The 23,509-nt window shown below is 44.0% G+C and overlaps 1 protein-coding gene across 1 annotated transcript in view; it reads left to right on the forward strand.

The window, feature by feature from the left end:
* The window catches only part of RBM41 (RNA binding motif protein 41), a 263,207-nt gene that overhangs the window by 117,152 nt on the left and 122,546 nt on the right, over nucleotides 1-23,509 (forward strand). Inside the window, exon 4 of the mRNA XM_069613048.1 lies at nucleotides 1,775-1,979. Within this exon, the coding sequence (XP_069469149.1) occupies nucleotides 1,775-1,979 (205 nt within the window). The remainder of the gene's footprint in view (nucleotides 1-1,774; nucleotides 1,980-23,509) is intronic.

A 23,509-nucleotide genomic window follows, 5' to 3' on the forward strand; every position in this document is an offset into this window, starting at 1 on the left:
CATTGTTTTTTGGATGTACTTTGCACAAATGTATCCCAAATTATGTTGTGCTTCCTTCAAGTGGAATATCTCCAGACAGTTCTATCGTGGCCACACAAGCAAGAAAACTTCTCCTTAATTGGGATGCTGTTTGTGTCTTGCAGTGGGTCCTTTTTCTTCCATACAGAATTTGTCTTCCAATGGCCCTGGGTTCGGGCCAGGCAGCTCAGGGGGATGTTGCCATCGATACACGGTCCCGTGTATTTTACCGAATGGACCCTTGTTGGATATTCTATCCCGTGCTGTGTATGTCCTCAGACACTCATGTGTTCACTTGAAAATGCGAGCCCGCTGTGCGTTGTGTTTTCCGCTCTATGTCTGCCGGATAGTAATTGAGTATGGATGTCAGCACACAGATACCTAAAGGGGAGCTAAATGCCTGAAGCGTTGTGCGTTTTATTAGTACAAGCTTTCCATCAAACATTGCGAGACACTGAATAGTCAATTGCTCAATATTGGAATTCTAGTTAATTGATAGAAAGAAGGACATGGTGACGAGAGAAAATATAGGTGTATGGGAATGTGAGTACCACGCATATTTACAACAAAATACCTGAAAGATGTCACTATGATTTTATTTTGGCTGGTGTGCACTAGACATGTTGGCTCATAACCTATCTTGCTCTTTTTTTTAAGCCTTCATTTGAGCATGGTTCTACATCTTATCCTTCATGCAGGAAGACTCACATCTAACAAAGTACTCTCAATCTACAGTTGAGTCACTGATGATTGGAGTGATATAACATTTATCTAACAATAACATTACCTATTTTAGATGATATCACCAGCAAATCAGACAATCTCAAACTAGTGTAGTCTTTTGTTTTCTTAAAAACCATATGATGCGTAAGCCATCTGTCTCAACTCAGTAGACTTTCTTATCCTCGATCTGCAAGTATTGAACTCGTCACATAGAGGTTATCCTGTTTTGTGTATTTTTTTCTTCTTTCTTGGCTTGGCGTTGTATACATCTACTCCAAAGACTTCCTCGCAAATACTTCCTACACTCAGCTGCACTGCTGTGTTCATGTGTTCTGGTATGAGGCATCAGAAGGGCATTCCACATACCACTGTAGCATGATTTTACCATGATTTTATGAGCTGTGTAAGGCCTATAAGGTAACAAAATAGATTATATGGGGATAAGAAAGAATATTAAACAAGAAAAATACCTAGATTCTTATTTATTTATTTTTTTACTTATAAAGCGCACTAAGCCCAGAGGCATCAAGGCGTTGTTACAAAACCAGTTACACACACAAGGAAAGAAAAAGAATCGTCCGACTGAGAAGGTTCAGAAGCCAGTTATGACGCCTGCAATTAAGACACATTTTTTTATTGCCTAAAAATACCCCTCTCTGGAATATCCTTTCACTCCGAACTTCCAAAAGTAGAGTGTAAAATACTCAAACCTCAAAATCCTATCTGGAGCTCAACGTGTAAATCTGCGTCAAATGTGAATGAAGTGGTACAGGTATGAGTGTACGTTGCATGATGAGTTCAGTAACAGTGCATGGAATATTGTTTTTGAAGATGGTGAATGCAAGCGCATGGTATTCTGAGACTGGGTTATTTGGGGAAGAGCGGTAAGTGATGCACAGATAGCAGGATCTTTGGCACCTTCGATCTCCAGAACCAGTTCACTACATATAGCATCCACCTCTTACTTTACCACTTGGTCTTTGTCATGCCAGGTAATTACTTTCCTAATTTAGTTTGCTGCATCTTTTCCTAGATTTCTGGGCTTGGGGCTGCCCCTGAAGCAGTAAATAAAAGGTTGAGCCTGATTGAGGAGAAGATCTCTGAGCATAGTCGGATACTTTCCCTGCCGCAGAGATTTGCTGGAAGCAAGCAACTAAATCGAAGGGAGATGGAGATTGAAAATGCTCTATTTCAGGGGGAAGACCGACACTCCTTTCTCAAGGCCCTTTACTACCAAGGTAAGTTCTGTATCTAGAGATTCAAGAATGGACACAGTCAGCAATCATATTTTGTGTGTTTTGAGTATGGTATCTGCTAAATGTAGAACACTTCAAAATAGTCTGTGTTTGAGGAATCAATATTAGTCTGCAATTAATCAACCTTCGAGAAGCCATCTCTCTGTGAGGCATATGAATGAGGGTACAAAAATGCTAATTTTTATTCATGGGTTGATAAATGAGTATGAGGCCTTCCCCCTCCCCTCCTCTCCTCTAATACTCAAAACCTTGCTGTATGAAGAGTATCACACATACAAACACACACTCTCTCCCTCTCCTGTCTCTGCCCTCCAATCCCAGCTTTTGCCTTGCCTTTTCCCTCTCTCTTGCACCCACATACTATAGAGGAAAAATCTCCCCAATACCACACTGCTGAACTTTGTGTTACTTACTGCCTCTATGTTCTCAGTATTTCTCAATGGTCATTCCAAGCAAATGCTGAGGGCTTCTACTCTCTGGAGCATCAAAGACAAGGCCTCCCAAACTCTGGCCGTGCTACCTTTCACCCGGATCCCTCATTGCCCACTTAGCCAAGTTTTATGGCAACCCGAGTAATCCTAAAACAGAAATTATAAAGGGCCAAAACTATGATGAATGTATAAAGATCATAAATGCTCATTTGCCAATATTGCAGTATTTTGGACGGCAATGATGTGTGCTAAAATTGTTTCTCGAATATTAGTAATTACAAATAGATATGAGTAAATGAATGTAATGCTGGTAGTGTTGTGCTTGTATACTTTACTGTGTATATTGTATTAATTATCACTGCACAGCTAATAATAAATTATACCCAAGATCCATCCTGTCAGGTGATGAAGACATATATATATATATTTCTGATGTTTGTTAATCTGCTTAGAATCACATGCTGTGCATAGGTCCGACATCCAGTGGTCACTGCGGAGTATTGCATTTTGTTTTTCGTAGTTGAAAAGGGGACGTCGACAAGGCGTGTCTATAACACTATCCCTATAGTGACGTGCGTTGTACCCACAATCCCTCACGCGTCGAGGTCCCTCAGATTGTTTTTTTCCACCCAGCTACTGGTCGCCTTTATGCGGAGCTCCTCGAGAGACATTGCCAAATAGTTTCTTCGACCTTTGGTCGTTTGTTATTAATACCAATAACGATAGATCCCTCCCTCGATGCAGAGCCGTTTCTCCGCCGAGCAAGATCTTCGACGGAAGGACGAGCGGAGGAGATCCTTCGGCGCTGCCAAACACGTGGCCTGGCCTCGCCGGCCATACACAGTAGGGAGAGTGGGGCTTTGTGGTCTTTCTTTCTTTTCTTTAAGAATGCCTTTCTCTTTCCCCTCCCTCTCTTTCGAGGTCGTAGTCACACCTATTACCCTCAGCTATGGAGAGGACGCCATTTAGGTTTTGTCCGCTTTGCAAGGGTAAATATACCTGGAAGGATAAGCATAAACGGTGCAACCGTTGCTTACCCCTCGATCACCAGGAGGACGGCTGTGCGGCCTGCAAATTACTAAAGCCCAAAATAAAGGATCGCAGGGTCAAAAGGTGGGCGGCCTACGCTATGTCTAGGCCTGACTCCTCGCCCGCTGCCGCCGCCGCCGAGTGTGACGAGGATAGTGACTACACGGCCCCCGTAACAGAGGCTGTAGACCTCTCAAAGGAGCGTTCACGCTCCTCCTCGTCCGTCCCCGGCCCCGACAAGCCCGGCTCACGCCCAGCTTATGGGGATGAACACCCCGGCGAGAAGGACGCATACAGAAAAACACCAAAGCACATACCCCCAGGCACACATTCGTCGAAGACGAAGACAGCCATAGCGCCAACAGGGACGCCGGGCCCACTGACGTCTTCCACCGACCGTAAGGGTCGTCAGCCCTCCCCGCCACCGCTTCCGCGACAGGCGACTGGGCACTCTAAAAATAAGGGCGCTAACACCAAAATTTCCGGCGACACGCATCGCAAGAGCGCTCACGTTGCCAACAAGGACTCGACGACCAATGACTCGACGACCAAGGACTCGACAAGCAAGGGCTCGACGCTCCATAGCGCGACGGCGACCGATCCCTTGGAAGAGAGAATGATCGCCGAAAGCCTCGCGCGCATAGCATCTAAGGACGGCCAAAGACGTACGGCGAGTGAAACGCCGAAAACCGCGCAAAAGGCTAAAGATACGCCGAAGGCGCCGGAAAACAGATCAGGTTAGTTCCTGACGCCGTCGGAAGGCCCTAGCCAGCAAGAAGGCTACTCAGAAGGCGAAGGCTTTCTTTCTTCGACGGTATGGGACAGAACCAGACAATTACAGGAGGAAGAAATCCCCTTTTCTTTCCCAGACCGTCCTGGCCGACCTCAGTGGACCTTTGAAAGGTTCCAGACCTGTATCGACAAACTAGATAGGTTCATGTCCATCCCAGAAGACAGGGCGCACAAGAGACCAAGGGAGGCACCCCTTGAGAGTCCAAGGGCTAAATACCAGAAGTTTTATAACCCCATACAGGAGGACATAAACTCTTACAATCCCACTGAGGAAGACACCTTCTTCCAAGAGGAAGATGAGTTCACCTATGTTGAGGACCAACAAGAAGAGGAAGGTTTTCACGAGGAAACTAACCTATGTGAGGAAGGATTCCAGGAAGACACAGGCGAGGGCGACCAAAATCCCTGGCAGTCACCGGTTAGGTCGACTGACACAGGCAGTAGCAGTATAGTCATCAGGTCTACTGAAACTACACCAGTCAGGAACCCTTCGCCTGTCGATGATCAACCCACCTTCAATGCACTGCTGAAGAAGGCAGCAGCGCATTTCGAAATCGAAACTGGAGACGTCACCCCAGACACCGATTTTGTGGAGAGGATTATCAAAGAAAAACCCCCCACTAGCCAGGTTATACCTATCCTCGCCTCAGTTAAGAGACGTATTACACCTTCTCTTTCCACTCCTGCATTGGTGAGAGGGGTCAATCCGAGGATTGAGAAACTGTTCTCTCCCTCTCAATCAGACCCATTATATATTAAGGGTCACTCAATCCCGGACTCCCTGGTTGTGACCAACACCAGAAAAAGGGCAGGAGTCCCACTATCTACTAGCGAGGCACCCCCAGATAAAGAGGGGAAGAAGCTGTATGCCCTAGCCAAGAGAATCACCACCTCTGCAGCATTCTCTACCAGAATCGCCAATACTAATACCCTATTGGCAAGCTACGCCGATGCTCAATGGGCTAAGCTCAGACAGGACATCGAAGAAGCTCCTGAACCCCTAAGGACTCGTTTACTGGCTACAGTTAACGAGGGTTCTCTGGTCAATCAAAGCATCGTCAAGAATACCCTCGCTGCAGCAGAGACGGCTGGCCGCACTTTGGTACAAGGAATTTTACTGAAGTGTCACGTCTGGCTTCGCAATTCCGGATTTAAGGCGGAAACACAAGCAACCCTTATTAATAAACCCATAGAGGAATCCAACCTCTTTGGGAGAGCAGTGGATGACGCGCTGGAGAACGCGAAAAAAGAATTTGATACTATAAAGACCTTAGACCAAATTTCTAAACCTCCTAATAGGCGGGGATTTGGTAATAAGCCCTTTTTCCGTGGACAACGCCAGCACAAAACCAACAACAACAGTACTCTGCCAGCAACTACCAGAGTAATAGCGGCCAGTACAATCAGAGGGGTCAACGTCGTGGCAAGGGAAGAGGCCGGGGTTCCACCCCCAGAGGCTCCCAAGCCAATAACACCACCAAGTGACGCGAAGATTAACATCAGACCGCTGGGTACTTTCCACCGTAGCCCGCGGCTACTGTATAGAGTTCAACAGTTCCCCAACATACAGACCCCCGAGGGGACGCCGCATGACACCAGAACACCTCGCCATCCTTCTCCAAGAAGTGGACCAACTGCTGGAAAAAGGAGCCATAGAGGTCGTGCCTCTATCTCAGGTAATGGAAGGTATTTATTCAGTGTACTTCCTTGTACCCAAAAAGGATCTAACCATGCGCCCTGTATTAGATCTGCGCCCAGCGAACAAGTTTGTCAAACCCCAGAAGTTTCGTATGGTGACCTTACAGGAAGTGATCCCACTGCTATCACAGGGAGATTACATGACAACACTGGACATGAAAGATGCATACTTTCATATTTTAATGTTGCCAGCGCACAGAAAATACCTCAGGTTCATGATAGAGGGCAAACACTACCAGTTCAGAGTGCTACCCTTCGGCATAGCATCTGCACCAAGGGTATTCACAAAGGTACTGGCAGTGGCAGCGGCACACCTGCGCAGGTTATCCATCCCAGTATACCCTTACCTCGATGACTGGCTCATAACAGGGGATTCTTACGAGACATGCTTCTCAAACACCCAAAAGACTGTAGACCTTTTGTTCCAACTGGGCATCTCCATCAACGAGAAGAAGTCCAGCTTAGACCCCAGCCAAGTCAAACAATTCCTAGGGGCTCTAATTCGAACAAAGGATGGCCTCCTCTTCCCCTCCAACGAGAGGGTCCAAAACATGCTGTTTCAGATCCCCCAATATGTGGCAGTTCGAGAGGTGACGGTGCGCAAAGCGATGCGTTTGCTAGGTATGATGGCGTTGTGTATTTATTTGGTATCTCACGCGCGCCTGCGCATGCGCCCAATGCAAGAGTGGCTCAACAGCCAGTGGTGTCAGGCCAGCGGACAATTGGATGATCTAGTGGTGGTCTCGCAGGCCTTGGTTCTCTCGCTACGGTGGTGGACAAAGGAAAACCTGATAATAGGGGAACCCTTTGCCACCCCCACGGTGGAGGCCCTCTAACCACGGACGCATCCCTCACAGGATGGGGGGCTCACCTATCCCATCAAACTGCTCACGGAGTCTGGACTCCGAACGTAGCATCCAAGCATATAAACCTTCTGGAGCTACTAGCGGTGTTCAAAGCACTAAAAGCCTTCCAGGAACACCTACAAGGGAAGACAGTGATGGTCCTTACAGACAGCACCACAGCCATGTACTACATCAACAAGCAGGGGGCAACCCACTCTCCAGGACTGTCCAAGCTGTCACAGAATATATGGAAGTGGGCTCTCAAACACAACATGTTCCTACTGTCACAACACGTACCAGGGGAACTCAATCTGCTAGCAGACGAACTCAGCAGAGACTTCCCCCTGCCCGAAGAGTACGAATGGCAATTGCACGAAGACATCGTCTTAGACGTCTTCACGCAATGGGGATTCCCGGAAATAGACCTGTTCGCAACACTGGAGAACTCACAATGCCAAAGTTACGCCTCCAGGTACCCCCAAAACCAGTCCAAGGGGAACGGTCTGTCGATTCAATGGTCAGGGAAATTTGTTTACGCCTTTCCCCCGACTCCCCTTCTCAACAAGGTGGTGCACAAGATGCACCAGGAACAGGTTACCATGATACTCCCGGGAGGATAGCTCAGCGGCAGCGTGCGCGTCTTGGAAGCAGGACGACACGAAGCAACAACAGGTTCGATCCCCGGGTCCGCGCTTAAAAACCTCTGGGTGTTTAAGCGCGTTATAAATACGCAACTAAGAGAAAAAAAAAAAAACCAATTACGCAACTAAGAAAAAACAAACAATCCCTGTAACAGCGCCTCGATGCCTGCGGGCTGTGTGAGCGCTTTATAAATGTTAAATAAATAAATAAAATACTAGTGGCCCCAATGTGGGCCCGGCAGCCATGGTTCGCTCACTTGATGGAGATGTCCCTATCTCCCCCAGTGAGACTTCCCTGCCCGTACAACATGCTGTCACAGGACAAGGGCAGGACACTGCATCCATGCCCTCAGACCATGAACTTAGCAGCCTGGCTCCTGAGATCATAGAATTTGGACATCTACAACTCCCGCAGAGATGTATGGACATCCTCAGGGAAGCCAGAAAACCTAATACTCGCCACTGCTATTCTAACAAGTGGAAAAGATTTGTCATCTGGTGTAGAGGTAAGAGCATCAACCCGGTTGACTGCTCTCCCACGAACATTGTTCTGTACTTGACCCATTTACTGGATTCAGGTCTAGTGTTCAATTCCGTTAAAGTCCACCTAGCGGCACTTTCTGCATACACCACTTCCCAACTTAAAGTGTTGTGGTGGAAGATACCAGTTATCAAAGCCTTCATGGAGGCGGTAAAGAGAATACAGCCTCCGATAGCTAACCCAGCTCCCAGATGGGACTTAAATGTGGTACTTTCTAGACTCATGGGCCCTCCCTTTGAACCCATGCACAAGGCAACTCTTAAGGACCTCACTCTTAAGACTGCTTTCCTAATGGCTATCACCTCCATTAGGAGAGTAAGTGAACTATAGGCTCTTTCTGTTCTAGACCCCTTCGTAACAGTTCACAAGGATAAGGTGGTTCTACGCACACACCCAAGGTTTGCACCAAAATTCATCTTGAAATTTCATGTAAACCAGCCAATAGAACTACCAACGTTCTTTCAAAACCCTTCCAGCTTGGGAGAAAAAAGTCTGCATACACTAGATGTACGCAGAGCTGTCATGTTCTACATGGAAAGAACCAGACCACTGAGAAAGACTAACCAGTTCTTTGTCTCGGTGGCAGCAGGAAGAGAAGGAGATGCAGTCTCAAAGTCCACTATATCTAGATGGATTGTTCAATGCATCACTCTCTGTTACACTCTTGCTAAGAGAGAACTACCCTTCAAGCCAAGAGCACATTCCACTCGAGGCACTGGGGCTTCCATAGCGTTCATTGCAAATGTTCCCCTTGAGTCCATCTGCAAAGCGGCTACCTGGAGTTCTGTGCACACCTTTACAAAACACTACTGTCTAGATGCACACTCTAGATCTGACTCCCAGGTGGGACAGGCAGTATTAAGACATCTTTTCTCTACTGTTCCTTCTCATAACCCACCGCCAACTCCGGGTACTGCTCGCTAGTCTATGCACAGCATGTGATTCTAAGCAGATTAACAAACATCAGAAGGCAATGCATTACTTACCGTAAAAGCATTTCTGATGGTTGTATCTGCTTAGATTCACATGCGCCCACCCTTCCTCCCCGCTCGGATGGAAGGAACATAGACATCTTTCTACATCTCTCTCTTTTCTGTACTCACTCACGTATAGAAGGCTCCCTCAGGGCGGAAAAAATACAAACGGAGGGACCACGACGCGTGAGGGATTGTGGGTACAACGCACGTCACTATAGGGATAGTGTTACAGACCCGCCTTGTCGACGTCCCCTTTTCGACTACGAAAAACAAAATGCAATACTCCGCAGTGACCACTGGATGTCGGACCTATGCACAGCATGTGAATCTAAGCAGATACAACCATCAGAAATGCTTTTACGGTAAGTAATGCATTGTCATATATATATATATATATATATATATATATATATATATATTCAGTAAAAAAAACTTTGTTAAAGGGACGTTATGGTTAAGTTGCGCTACTAAAAATCTATCAAATTCAGTAAAAAAAACTTTGTTAAAGGGACGTTATGGTTCAAAGTAAAACTGAAAAACCCCTGAAAAAAATTTGCCAGTTATGGTAAGCTAAGCAACCATAAATCGCGCCACCGTGCACTGCTAAAACTAACACCCAGGACATCAAGGATGACATCACAAATGTCATTGATGACATCACTGATGACATCACATGTGCATGTACTTTTCATGAAAAGTCTGCAGAAGGGAGTCTTATAATAATGTTGATAAAAAAACTGTCAAGGATCATTGGAATAGATGACATGAGCTATGTGGTGCATTAAGCAATGCATTGATAATAAATAGCATTCTATTATGAAGTTCTTTACAGTACAATAATGTACTCATGTATAAACCTAAGCATTGTGTGCAGCATACATGATGGAGGTGCAATATTCATAATCTTCCCATGTTAAATAGTGAAATGGTAAATGCTTTCTTCTTAGAGTTTTGTGTACTGTGCAACATGTTAAAAGTAGCTAATGAAACCCACTTCCTATATAATTTCATTATTACACACAAACACAAAGATATAACGACAAATAGAAATATGAGTATATACAGTGAAAGTGAAGTATGCAAAAAAAAGCAGCAGTAGAACCAGAAATTGTTCATAACTTACCTGATTATTTTTATGCACAGAAATGATTGTTCTGCTCCAAATCTACTACTTCCCTATGAATAACTATCGCATGATGTGCCTGCATCCTAAAGAGAGTAATGAAAATACAAATATGAGCATATCCACAGAAAGTACAGTAATAAACAAAACAGCAGACCAATAAGAAAGTGTTGATAACCTTATTGATTATCTTCATACACAGAAAGCATTGGTATCTTTCAAGTGTGTATTCTCCCTATGTATATGTTTCATATGCTATGAGTGACCCCCAAATGAATTAATGTAAAAACATATTTGCAGTGTAAGTCTACAAATATAGTACTTTTCGATTTTTTTTGTTCCTAAGTATTACTGGCTAAGATATATCACTAAAGGAAAAAAGAGGGAGCCATCAGTGATGTCATCAATGAAATTTGTGATGTCATCTTTGATGTCCTGGGTGTTAGTCTTAGAAATGCATGTAGGTGGCGCGAGTTATGGTTGCTTAGCTTACCATAATTAGCGAATGTCAAGTGTTTTTCGGTTTTACTGTGAACCATAACTTCCCTTTTAAAAGTTTTTTTTACTGAATATATATATATATATATATATATATGTTTCTCCAAGACTTAGCAGCCTCGCTAGTCAGTGAGGAGCACTCGCCTTTCCGTGCGTATAAAAACTCCGCCCAGCACTCCAAATTCATTGGACATTTCTTCTTTATTTAACTCAACAATAAGTTCCACATCATAGCACCATATGTGTAGCCGTCATCAATACCGGCTCTCCCAAAGACAGTCGACGCGTTTCGCCGCACCACTTGCGGCTTATTCACAACACTGTGTCTCTGACACTTCCTTGTTTTTAACTTACACCGGCAGCATGGTAATGGACATAGAAAGAAATCTGTATAATGGCAATCAAAGTAAAGGAGGGACTAATGTTACATAGGAACAGTGGTGGCCATTTTGTAATAGGTGGTATATCTATCATATCTATCAGTCATTAACACGCAATCATATCCTTCCCGTGATATGATTATCCCTTGGACCATTAAAATAATGATTGTGCCAAAGCAATAATTATTGTTATTCTAATTTCTTCACTGTTTTAATTACAATCCTCACCATTGTGATTCGTTTATTTTAGCATTACATATCCCCCGCATTTGCATCATTTCTCTGATCAAGAATATAACATTCTCCAAATATCAAGTACTTATTGCAAAAGAGTCAGAACATGCAATATTCTCCTTAAGGACAGTGAACAAAAACAAAGGGGCTACACATGTGATATCATTAGTGATGTCATCAATGACATTTGTGATGCCATCTTTCATGTCCTGGGTGTTAGTGTTAGCACTGCACAGTGGTGCGGGCAGGTATAGTTGCTTAGCCTACGATAACTGGCGAATTTCAGGGGTTTTTCGGTTTTACTTTGAACCATAATGTTAAGTTTGTAAAGTTTTTTTTGGTGAATTGCACGGGTTTTTAGTAGGGTAACTTAACCATAACGTCTCCTTAACAAAGTTTTTTTTAGTGAATTTTACGGGTTTTTAGTAGGGCAACTTAACCATAACGTCCCTTTAGCAAAGTTTTTTTTTTTACTGAATATATATATATACAACACGGAGCCCAATAGTTGCATTTTTAATACAAAAAAATATGTAGACAAGAAAAACACTTTGTAAATTAAAAACACACTTTAAAATATGTATATCCATTCTTTATTGGATTTCTTTTCTTTGTTGTCTACAGAAGATGTTTGTATAAACCCTGAAAAGAAAACATTATCATAAAAGAAACTGTTAATTAACAGCACAGTTTGTATTTTTGTGCATTGCTAGATATTTCTTGTTTAGCAGGGCCCAATTAAATAAGACTAACCCAAAAGTATAGCATGCATGTATGCAGTCACTGTGAGGGGAGACTGGGATGTGTGTTCTTGTACTTTGAAACGTTCCTTTTCGGACTGCCCATCTTTAGCCTTCTGGCTCTAGCAAGACATTGAAGCAAGGCACTGAAACACAAAAGGAGTCATCACAACTCCAATTACTTAAACATTTACATATTAGAATAGGCCCTGCAAATAACAAAGAAACAACTTCACATGTGTCAATGCTGGATGGTCTCTTTCCCAATCCCCGGGTGATGCCATGCCAGCATGTTGGAGGGGGTTACATTGAAACCCTGCTGCGGGCCACTGAGGCAGTTGTCAGTGGTGTCATGTCAGAGTATATTTTAACAGGTGCAGGTCTTATCTGCTTACGCTTAAGGGAGGGACCACCCCTCCGTTTTAACAGCTCCTTCCCCATGTGAACACCACTTGTTCTATAGGCCATGGGGTAGTACCTAGGACCCTATCCGACCACGCCCCAGTAGTAATTTTTATACAATGCCCTGATCAAGAGCTACAGTCACTCCATTGGAGATTCCGAGCTCATGCCCTGGAGGACGCTGTTTTGTGACAGTGTTAAACTTAAACATGATATACAGAAATTTTCTCAAATTAACGAGGGATCAGTTCCAGATCCTAAAGTGTTATGGTAGGCATTCAAAGTCTACATAAGGGGGTGTAGTATATTAAGAGAGGGCGGGGTCCTGAAGTCCTTGCGTACAACTTTGGTTAAGCTGGAGGGTGCGATTAAGGACCTCGAACAGAGGCAATTGCATGAATGAGACCCTGATGTCCCCGTTCTGCTGAGAGAAAAGTGGCAGGTGCACATAGAGACATCACTTAGGGAGGAGAGATATCTGGGTGACCCAATAGTGGCAAACAGCTATGGGAAGGAAATAGACCGAGTCGTACTCTGTCATGGGCAATCCGTAGAGAGAGGAGACATAGAGGTATCCTTGAGATGGAAGACCCTGATGGGAACTTAATCAAGGACTCCAAAATGATCAACAGTCTTTTGTGAGTACTACAGACGGCTGTACTTTGCCCAAACAGACTTGTCCCCAGGTGACCTAGGGTATTAACTGGATCGTGTTGCGCTGGGTTGGCTGGATCCCATACAGGCTGAGCTTCTAAAATCCCCCTCCCTGCTCCCATCCAAAGAAGAGATTTTCCGGGTGATTCGGTCCCTGCCTAGTGACAGGGCCCCCGGGATGGATGGGATAATAGCAGAACTATACAAGAAATATGCACAATTGTTGGCTCCTAACGTGTGTCGCATGTAAGAGTTCTCTGTCGAATGGACTCCTTCTGGAATCCATAAGGACAGCCTTGGTCACCTTGCTCTTAAAACCAGAGAAGGACCCCTGTCAATGTCCCTCCTATAGACCCCTGTCCTTGATAAATACAGACAATAAAATAATTGCTAAATTACTTGCGGACAGGCTCCTTCCATACCCTTGATATCCCTTGATATTCTGACCCTCCCTTATGAGGATGGTGGGTTGGAATACCCTGACTTATTTACCTATTATCTTGCAGCGCAACTTCAATATGCCACCCATTTTGGTGCCCATCGTTTGAGCTTCCACATGGTAAACTGGGAAAAAGTGATAGCCTGGACAGGGTTGCTTTGGGGGAAGAGGAGTACACTACTGAAGCGGGAGGTGCAACCGACTGCTACTACATGTTGAGCCTGGGAAAGGACCACAGCAATGGGCTCAGACACAGGAGGTTTCAGTCCAGATGATGCTATATATGCGGTACAAAGGGTTGGGATAACTCATGAGGCAATGTTCAAGGCACACTTTCTAGATTAGGTGTTCACACCCTTGGAGACGTGGTACACGAGGGCAGATTCATCTTGTGGGATAAGTTAAAGGAGAGGGGTCCCTGGAACGCTGTGATGATGTTGTTATACTTTCGGCTTAGGGAGGCTCTGGGCAATATGGCCAGGTTTTCCCGAAGTGCCGAAACAATCATCCTTGATTCAGTTTGTGGTGGCCCCTCTGGAGACCTCCAGGTTGATTTCGTCCCTCTATGAATTAATAAAGGCACAGGGAGGGGTACAACATTCCCCGTTCAGGGCAAAATGGGAGGTGTCCCTGGGAAGGCTACTACCTGACTCCCATTGGCAAAAAAATATGTTTACTGTCAGGGAAGAGATCATTGAATATCAGATACCACCTCGTACATTTCAAATTCTTACACCAAACATATTACTCCACCAAGCAATTGAAGAAATACTCTCTAGATAGGTCTGCTACGTGCCCAAGGTGCCAAATGGATCCGGCAAACTATATGCATATGGTGTGGCAGTGTACACTTCTGGGTGCAGATTCATGGGATAATGGAGGAAACGATCACAGGTTGCCCTCCTATCTCTCCCGAGGCTTGGCTGTTGGCATGGTTTGAGGAGGTTTCCAACCCGGAATGGAAGCTGCTGGCAATTGAAATTGATATTTTATTTCTATCGTGCTCGTACACAAGTGTTTCAGAGCGCGATAAGGCAAGAGAGGGGAACAGGGGAGAACAAAACAGCAATCTTATTAGTCCCAGTGACATTGAGAACGTGCAAGTGCATGGGAGAGAGGGAGGGGAAAAGTGCATGGAAGGGGGGAGAAGTGGTAAATGCGAAGCAGAGGAGAAACAGCAATGGCTTCAGTGGTGGCAAGAACCTTAGTGGCCAAAGCATGGAAGAAACCAGTGGCTCCCTCTGGACAGAGATTGTTGTCGACCTTGAACTTATGTGGGAGACGAGAAGTAGCGTACGCCCATGCTACCCACTGGCAGTAGGCCCTTGGAATATTGTTCCCCCTTGCGCTCGTATATGAACAGACGATGTGGGTTCACTGTGGCTGAAGATCAAGATGTGCCAATCTTGCAGCTAAAAGCCCTTCCGCCCTTCTGGGTAGAAGGGCAAGGTGCTTGTGCATAGTTAAAATGGCAAAAGGAGAGAGTTAACAGACTATATTGGACCCTGTTACAGCTGCATGGCGGGACATCCCCCCCCCTGCTATCAAGCTGGGCGAGATGTAGAGAGGCGGCATGATATACAAGGGTTAGGCACGATTTCCGTATATGTTTGAGAGACTTTAAAGTACCATACCAATGTTTTGGGGTGGGGGTGGTATCAGGGTGGGGAGAGAGGCATTTTGTCTCCTCTTTTGGGATTGAATCTAATTGGGAGTTTTATGCTTTGAAACATGAGAAAAGTAATAAAGAACGTTTTTAGAAAAAAATAAACTAATTTCCATTGTTGAGTGTTGAAGCGCAAGGAATACTTTTTATCAGAGTGGTCGCATGTCTCAGGAAGAACGTTTCCGAAAGTCTGAGTGCTGAGCGCTTCACTTAAAGTAAAACAAATGAATATTGAACATTGGGCTGAAGGGAAATTGAATGCCGAACTGAATAAAATCTTTACAAGTAAGCAAAACTACTGCATGTTGAATTCTGTAGTGAACAGAATTTTAAAATATAGCGAAACCACTACAGATTAAATTCTGAATTGAATGGAACTTTAAAGATTAAATTAAACAAAAGTACACTGAAGATTGAATTAAATGGAACTTTAAAATTGAGCCAAAGAAAGGCATATTGAATACCGAATTGAATAAAAGCTTTAAACAGCATGAATATGCATTGAAAGCAGAGTTAAATGAAACCCTTAAACCCTATACAGCCAAGATGCCCACATGAAAACAGATTATGGAAGAGGGGCGCAAATGTGACAGTCATAAGAAAGCAAGGACACTTGGTATGATGAAAATAAAGTCTCCGGGAAGGGAACCCTGAGACTTGAGGAACTACATTTGTTGACTTGAGGACAGAGTCTCAGGATTCTTTTGTGTTTCAACTGTGTTGCTTGGAACTTGGGGAAGGGACCCCAAGGATTGTTTAAAACTGTATCATCTTGAACTTAAGAAAGGTCATTTGGAGACGTTTTGTGGAACTGTTTTACACATGGGGAAGAGGGCTGAAAGAAATCTGCAAGCTGGAAGAAGCTCAGAACTCAATGTTGAACACGATTTCTTTTTAGTTGCTGACATGCCTACACATTGTATAGATTTAGTTGTGCGGACAAGTATATGTTTTGGACATAGACAGATTTTTAAGTTGAATTCTTTGACTCAGACTCAGAATTTTCATTTCCGTGGGGAAATTCCACCTTCGCATAGGGCAAGTTAGGCCTTTTTCCATCCTCACATTTAAGTTAATAAAGTATTTTATTTTTAACTTTGAATCTGTTGTCTTTGTCTTGCTTTATGATTTCTTCACACATGGCAGTCCTCTTAGATTTTGGAAAAGCACCAAATCATGGGCCCCAGGTCCGTTCCACATCATGTTTTTGATATTTTTGGATACTAAACTCACCCTTATTTTTCTTTGTTTGCATGTTTTTCTGTCTTGTTGTTCAACAGAATGTTTCTGATTTCTTTAGTTATTAGGCTGGGTTGAAGTTAATTGATTGTTCACACATCAATGTAACACAGTGCAAAAATTGCCCTCGCCACTAGTATTTGGCTGGTGATAATTGACTCTTGGCAAGTAAGAAATGGTCTGCTGTGTGAATGCATAGAATTGAGACGCAAGTTACAAGTGAGTTCATATGAGAAAAGCCTTGCAAGTTGCAAGTGCCTTCATATAAGAAAAGCCCTGGCATGAGAGAAACCAGGCAGATGCAAGTTGTAAACATGTTCATGTGAAAAGGAACTGGCATACCAGGCATCATCCAGTTTAACAGTGTGTAATATACAGTGCCCAAAAGAAGTCCTGATAAGGATACATTGGGACTAGCAAAAGGCTGAAACATATTGAATAGGAGAGAAAACTTGTCAGGAGAGTACACCAGGTATCCTAACAAGATACATACTAGCGGCCAAGTTGTTTTGTATACCAGTTGTGTTGCTGATCAAAGTAAAGAGAAAACCAGGGGAAGGGAACTACCTGCTGGAACAAGGAACTCTATCCACCTGGAACTTTTTGTGTTAGTTACACATTTCCTTTTTGAACATTTGTATCCTACTACAGGCCAAAGACGTTGCACCTTAGAATTGATTTTTAGAATGTGAGAGCCAGAATAGTAATTTCTGCACAGGATGGTTTTGCTTTGCACATTCTGATATTGGTTTTAAGTAGGGAAACACTACTTGGAGCAGAGACAGAGAGGCATTTCCCAACCCACTTTTATTTTAATACAATTCTTTGACCAAAACCATGAATCCCCCTTTGTCTGCGTCTCATTCCTGGCCTCACAGTTGCGAATGTGATTCAGTAGCGACACAAACAGCAGAGCATAACAGTTCATAATAAAGATAATGGCCAATCAAGGTTCTGTAAAAATAGATCTACTTTAATAAACACATCTGCAAAAATAACTAAATAGAAACACACTAAACAAAGCCCATCTCTGAGAAAAGAACAGAGAATAAGCAAATAGCACAATTCAGCACTCTTAGTAAAGAATCTGGGCAGTAAGGTAAGTACTAATCACAATATTCTTTTAATGGATAGGTTTCTGAATGCAAAAAGGATATAAGTGTGAGGGATAAAACTAGGCTTTTTGAAACGATGGTTGACACTTTATTTACTTGGACACTCTGACTGATTCCTTAGTTCCTCAGTAGAGTCAGGGAACCCACCTTAGAGTTAGGGAGTGATGGGTTTCCTCTTTTATTTGCCTGAATACAAGTTTTTGCCAATCGACATGCCACCACTGTGACTTGTACTCTTAGATTACCTTTAACTGAGAAGAGGAGGATGAGGGATATATAAGAGAGGCCGCAGAATGCCAGAAGTGAGAGATACAGAGGTGTGCTGGGGAATGCCCAGGGTGACGTTACATCTAAGAGAGGATGCTAGAGGCCGGAGCAGGCTGAAAAGGAGAGAGACTGAGATATGCCAGGGAAGTCCCACGGCTATGTCGCATCTGAGAAGGGCAGAGACCGGGAAGCCTGAGAAGGCCGCAAGATACGAATCAGCTGCCAAGCCGAAACCGGAGAGCTGGATGTGCAGCGTCCTGAAAAGCTGGAGAAGCAACAAGTGGAGGGGATGACCACAAAAATCACATGGTGAGCCAGAGGTCTTCATAATGTCACCGACACCATGAAACGGTTGAAACCGCGTAATGTCCCGGTACCAGGGATATCGGAAAGCAAACCCAAAGGAACAGACTGAGTACGAGATAACAAACAAAGCAAGGAATTCGGACAACCGAAGGCGAGAGCCAAACCTGAATGAAGAGGAACCCTGGTGATGTTCTCCAAGAAAGTGTCGGGTAACTGGGAAAACAGGAGACACAGTGGGGGTGGGTGGGAGAATAGTTATAGAAATGTTCGTACTCGTCCCAGTCAAGATAACGATAAGAGAACCTTGAAACCTAGAGAAGTGTTTGTGAATCATTATAAGACCAGTCTTGCTCGTACCAGTCACGATCACGAGAAGATAAGGCTCAAAGTAAGAGAAGACAATTGGAATCATTATAAGACGTGTCTTACTCATAACAGTCAAGTTAATGAGAAGATAAGACTGAAAGCAAGAGAAGTGAATGAGAATCAATATAAGACTAATTATACTCTGCCCAGTCAAGATAACAAACAGATAACAGTGGAAGCCAGAGAAGTGATAGAGAATCGTTATAATACTATTCTTACTTGTACCAGTCAAGATAACAAGAATATAACCGCTGAAACAAGAGAAGTGAATGAAAATTTCTATTGGACTATTCCTATGCGTAACAGTCTCAACATTGAGAATATAACACTAAATGAAAGCGGCTGTATAGATGGCCCAATACCCGAACAAGCAAGAACAATCGAAGGAGCAATAAAGAGTGCACAAGTTGCAAGACAAACAAGGTTTTATTACATGCAATTTCGGCTGGGAAAAAAACAAGCCCACATTAAATGGTGCTATATAACGGTAAAATCACAAGCAATAAGTTACAGCAGTTACAAGGCACATGCAAATCTCTAACATCCCATTGGTTAATGTCATTAGTCCCCTAAGGAAAATAATGCATTACCCCGTGACCAAACAAATACAACCCCTCCATCAATGACCTAATGTCTGAGACAGCAACACATCTCTGTCCTCATTGGCTGAATGTTTTGAATACAGTTGTTGCAGTGATCCCCCTCCCCATTGGTTGAGCCACCCATGAGTATCTCATAGTGAGCTTGTCCCTTAGAATTGACCAATCAGATGATGAAGTGTAAATAGTGTGACAACTGTGAGAAACCAGAGGGTGTTTCACACCCTAGTCCCCAGGGATCCCGTATTCAGGTAGCCAGGGGAGGGCCATCGCTTTTGGATCCGGACTCTGTGGGTGAACAAGTGAGGGAGCATCACCTGGATAAGGGGTCCTCGGGGAGTGGGGCAGGAGCACCCGATGGTGAGACATGGTATTCCCCCTCTTCCAGTAATCCATCCAACACCATCCCTCTTTATTTGATGGGAAACTACAACTCCCATAATTCCTCCCTAATGCACATTAACACTACTACTGAGCCGAGGAAGATAAGGAATGAGGACAGGAGGATTACCTCCACTGACCTACAATGCCTCTGACCCTCTAATGAGATAAGGTAAAGTCAGGCATATAGTACAAATCACATACACCTGCCACTTGTTAACACTCCCTGTCAGGATAAAAGGTGGCACACGCAAGCACATTCTGAGCGAGGCTGGGGGCGAGAAGGAAAAGCTCTTGCAGGGCTGTGGAACATGGAAGGCCGAGGGGCTCATCGACTGTTGCCGAGAGCGAGCGAAAGTCGAGCAGGAATCCTATCCTTCCAGGGAACCATAAGCATTACACAACTAAACCGAGGGGAGTGGAAAAGACAGGCCTTCAAAGCGCTTCCAGGCAGCCCGCTACGCTCCCGGGTGAACGACAGAGTTGGGGAGGAAACAAGAAGGCGCTTGTGGCAGCCTTAACTGCTACGCAAAAGCCCTTGAAGAGCCAAAGCCGTTAACACTGCTGGTGAGTGATTGAAAGGAATGAAAGGCCAGTTTTGTGTTACGTTGTCGCAAGAAAGTGAAGGTTGCGCGTGTACTGATGAGACACGTAAGAAAGAGGACAATGATTTAAGGTATACAAAGTAACAGAGTGGCCTTGCGCTATTGAGTCGCACATTTGAAAGTCTCTGTGAAATGTTTTGTGATAAACGACATGTGGGAAATGAAGGCAAGAAAGTAACCTAGTGAGATATTTGAACTTTGAGAAACAAAAAGCGAGAAATGTAAGCTGTTTTGAACTTTGAAGAAATATGAAGTTTATAAACCATCGAGAGAGTAAAGTACAGAGCAAATGAACTGTGAAAGATGCCACGAGGGCAGAAGTGAAACTGCAAGTACCAAGAAGCATTGGTGCTCTTTCTGAACTTTTGAAAGGCAAAGTAAAACGAGCACTAAGAGGCATTGCTGTTGTGAACATTGTGGAATGTGAAAGTGTTGAAAGGAAGTCGAAGTGGTCATGCAGAGCTCTTAGTAAAATCCTTGCAGTCTCGAAAGTCTCAGACAATAAAAAGTGTGAAGGATAAAACGTGGGGAAGGGAACCTCACTCCCCCAACACCCCCAGAAGGAAAAGGCAGGCTGGTGCCCGGCAGAGGGAAGCCTATATTGTATTGAACTGTGGTACACTGAGAGATTGAGTGTAAGAAGGAGAAGCAGGCTCGAGCCTGGCAGAGGGAAGCCTGTATTGTAGTTGGAGAAAGTGAAAGCCAAGAAAAGATCTTAAGACTGGTGATAACGAGGATCATGCCTAAAGGTTTTTGCAAAGACTGGTAAGAGCTTGATGCCTAAGCCTGAACTGTTGAACTGCACCCAAGAGCCAGAGTGTGCAAAACTGGCATTGTGCCATCTACCTATCCTTTTTATGAAAACCTTGAGGCCCTGTGCTGCTGAACATGGGGAAGATGTTACCTGAGCCATTCTGAATTTTTTTTAAGACACTATTTTTCCCTTTTGGTATTTCCTTTATACATTTGTTGAGGAGGGCACGGTTAGGTTTTCTTAGTATAGGCCTTTTTATGTTGACTAGACTGACTTGGACTATTTTATTGTTTAGTTAATGGTTGAGACTACTCCCATTATAGAGTTAGGGCCAGTTAGGAATTACACCAACACCAGTAAAGTACAAAATAAAGGTGCCAAAACATGTATCCATTGTGTCTGTGTCTACTATTGATACCATGCCTTCCTCACACAACGGAAATTAATATATCATATGTTCCCGTGCAACCAGAAAACTTGGCACTCCCTGATGGTTCTCACTCTTGTGGCTGTTCAATGAACAGCTCGTATTGCAGCTCACGTTTGGAAACATGTTGCCATTATAGAACATATCCTTCCCTATCTCCTATGAGAACGGGTAGCCTTACAAAAATTACCACTAAGACCCCGTTTTTTGGAAATTCATTTCTCTAATTTAAAGGTTTCATTAACCCTGATAACAGCAGTTCCAATTGAGTGACCATTTTCTTACCAGGGGCAGTAGAACCACAACATGATCAAATCCCTCTGGTTACAGCCCAACACTACCCTGTTCTCACTGAGAGATATTCTTTGCTACTAAGGTGTTGAGCCAGTGTCTGGAGCAAAACACTGTTATAACGTCCTTGTTAGTAGCGTGGGATCCTGCTAGGCCCTACATCATCAACTAATAACTGCAGCATTTCACACCACCTCCAAGGTAATTGACACCATCTGTGCACTGGCTTGGGGGAGTAGGAATGAAATCTACCTCACTAATGAAAACCAAATTTAAAACTGCGGCCTAGTCATCTGGGGCAACCAAAAGCTACAATTGCTAATGTGGCCTAATTCAACCTTGCACAACTCTAGCTAATATAACCGAGGGTCTGCTAATAAACCCTTCAGGTATTTTCCTTAATATGCACTGACTGACTCCTAGTAATGAAATAAAAAAGCTTTCTTCAATACAAGAGAGTCCTGCCACAACTTCTCCTGAGTATACACGTGCCACAATCCAATACACCTACTGCTCACTAGCAAATGCCCATTGTGCCACTCGGGCCTACACCCTAAGGTATGTTCTACAGTGTATCTAGACTAAATGTAGTTAACACGTGGCAAAAATGTAGCACACAATGACCGAAAATGCTGCCACTAGAATGGCTTTCTCTCCATGATAAAGGAGTTTTCTTAATTTGTACTTTCTCTCGTGTTTGGGATGTTGGACCTGCATCCTAACATTCCCCCCTTTCGTTGATCCATTAACAAATCTTTTAGCTGCTTCCTTCTCTTCCAGTTTGCATTCCTTTGCCCAATCATATTCTTCTTTTGGTACCCAAATATTGCTCACATTGCACTAGTTTCCTCCAGCCCTCATATACTCCCGGGGGGTACATCCCAAAATGCTACAATTTCCATCTGCTGTTGGATCAACATATGAGTCTAGTTTTCCGGGTGCAGGGGAAGGGACCAAACTGTGCCTGGGGGACCTATTGGATGCAATATCTGCACCATTCTGTGTTCAATCTGGGTGTCGCACCTGTCAGTTTGTGTTTGCACTTGTTTGCGAAGGGGGGTGGCCTCACCTGTTCTTACCTGGATGCACATCATTTTAGGCCCACAAGATGCTGTCTTGGTACAGCATGCGATGAGCAACTGCCAGGAACAAAAAACTATAAGTAATAAAACAAGAATAGGAAAACGAATTTTGCAGGCAACAGTTAGCCATGTAGGCATCCAAGAAAACAAGTCAAGCAGCCAGTCTTGCCTCTTCACAATCCCTCCTTCCCTCTTCATACCAGTTTGCAGATTGTGGAGGGCTTTGATTGCAACACTTAGAGTCATTGTCTATATTGTGGGGTAGGCCATAGGTGTAGCAGCTGGTCCCTATCATTTTGCAGACTCCTACCCCCATGGCAGTGAGGAGGTCGAGGACAACCTTATTTTGTAATGTCATAACCCTGAGGGCCCTGAGCTCTTCTTTCACAGCATTAAGGCCATTTTCTGTGGTATTGTCAAGTTGCACCAGTCCCACCTTACAATTTCCAACCACTTTGCATTAGTGGCTGCTTGCACACCAGGAGCTAGTAGTGATACGAAGAAACATTCAATCCTCTGTAAGGAAGGCATGGTATCAATAGTAAAGACAGACACAAGTGACCACAGTTCAAGGGTGTTTATTGAACTTTCACAAAGTGGTGATAAACACCTATCTAAAACTAAATCTACAGATAGGAGCAAGCTACGACCATCAAATAATAACAATGCAGTCCTAGTGGGGTCTTGTCAAAATAAAAGGGCCTATACTAAAACAAACCTATTGCAAATCATTACCACTAATTTACAAATAGTGTGGGATAATGTTCATGAAAATGGTAGAAATGTTCAGGGTAAGGTGGTTCACTCGAGCAAAGCACACAGTCTTGCTTCTTCGGCACAAGGATGCAGTTCTATTTCCAGCAACAGGTCCTTCTGTGCTCAAGTCTCTTTTCTCATCAAAGTCTCTTGATTCAGAGGGACTGAGGCACAAAACAATAAGCTACACCGTTCTGTTCATATAAGTTTTCAAATTGGGTGATTCACCCTGGA

This window comes from Ambystoma mexicanum, chromosome 5p (genome assembly GCF_040938575.1).
Source record: "Ambystoma mexicanum isolate Mex_15411 chromosome 5p, UKY_AmexF1_1, whole genome shotgun sequence".
In the NCBI taxonomy this organism is placed as follows: domain Eukaryota; kingdom Metazoa; phylum Chordata; class Amphibia; order Caudata; family Ambystomatidae; genus Ambystoma; species Ambystoma mexicanum.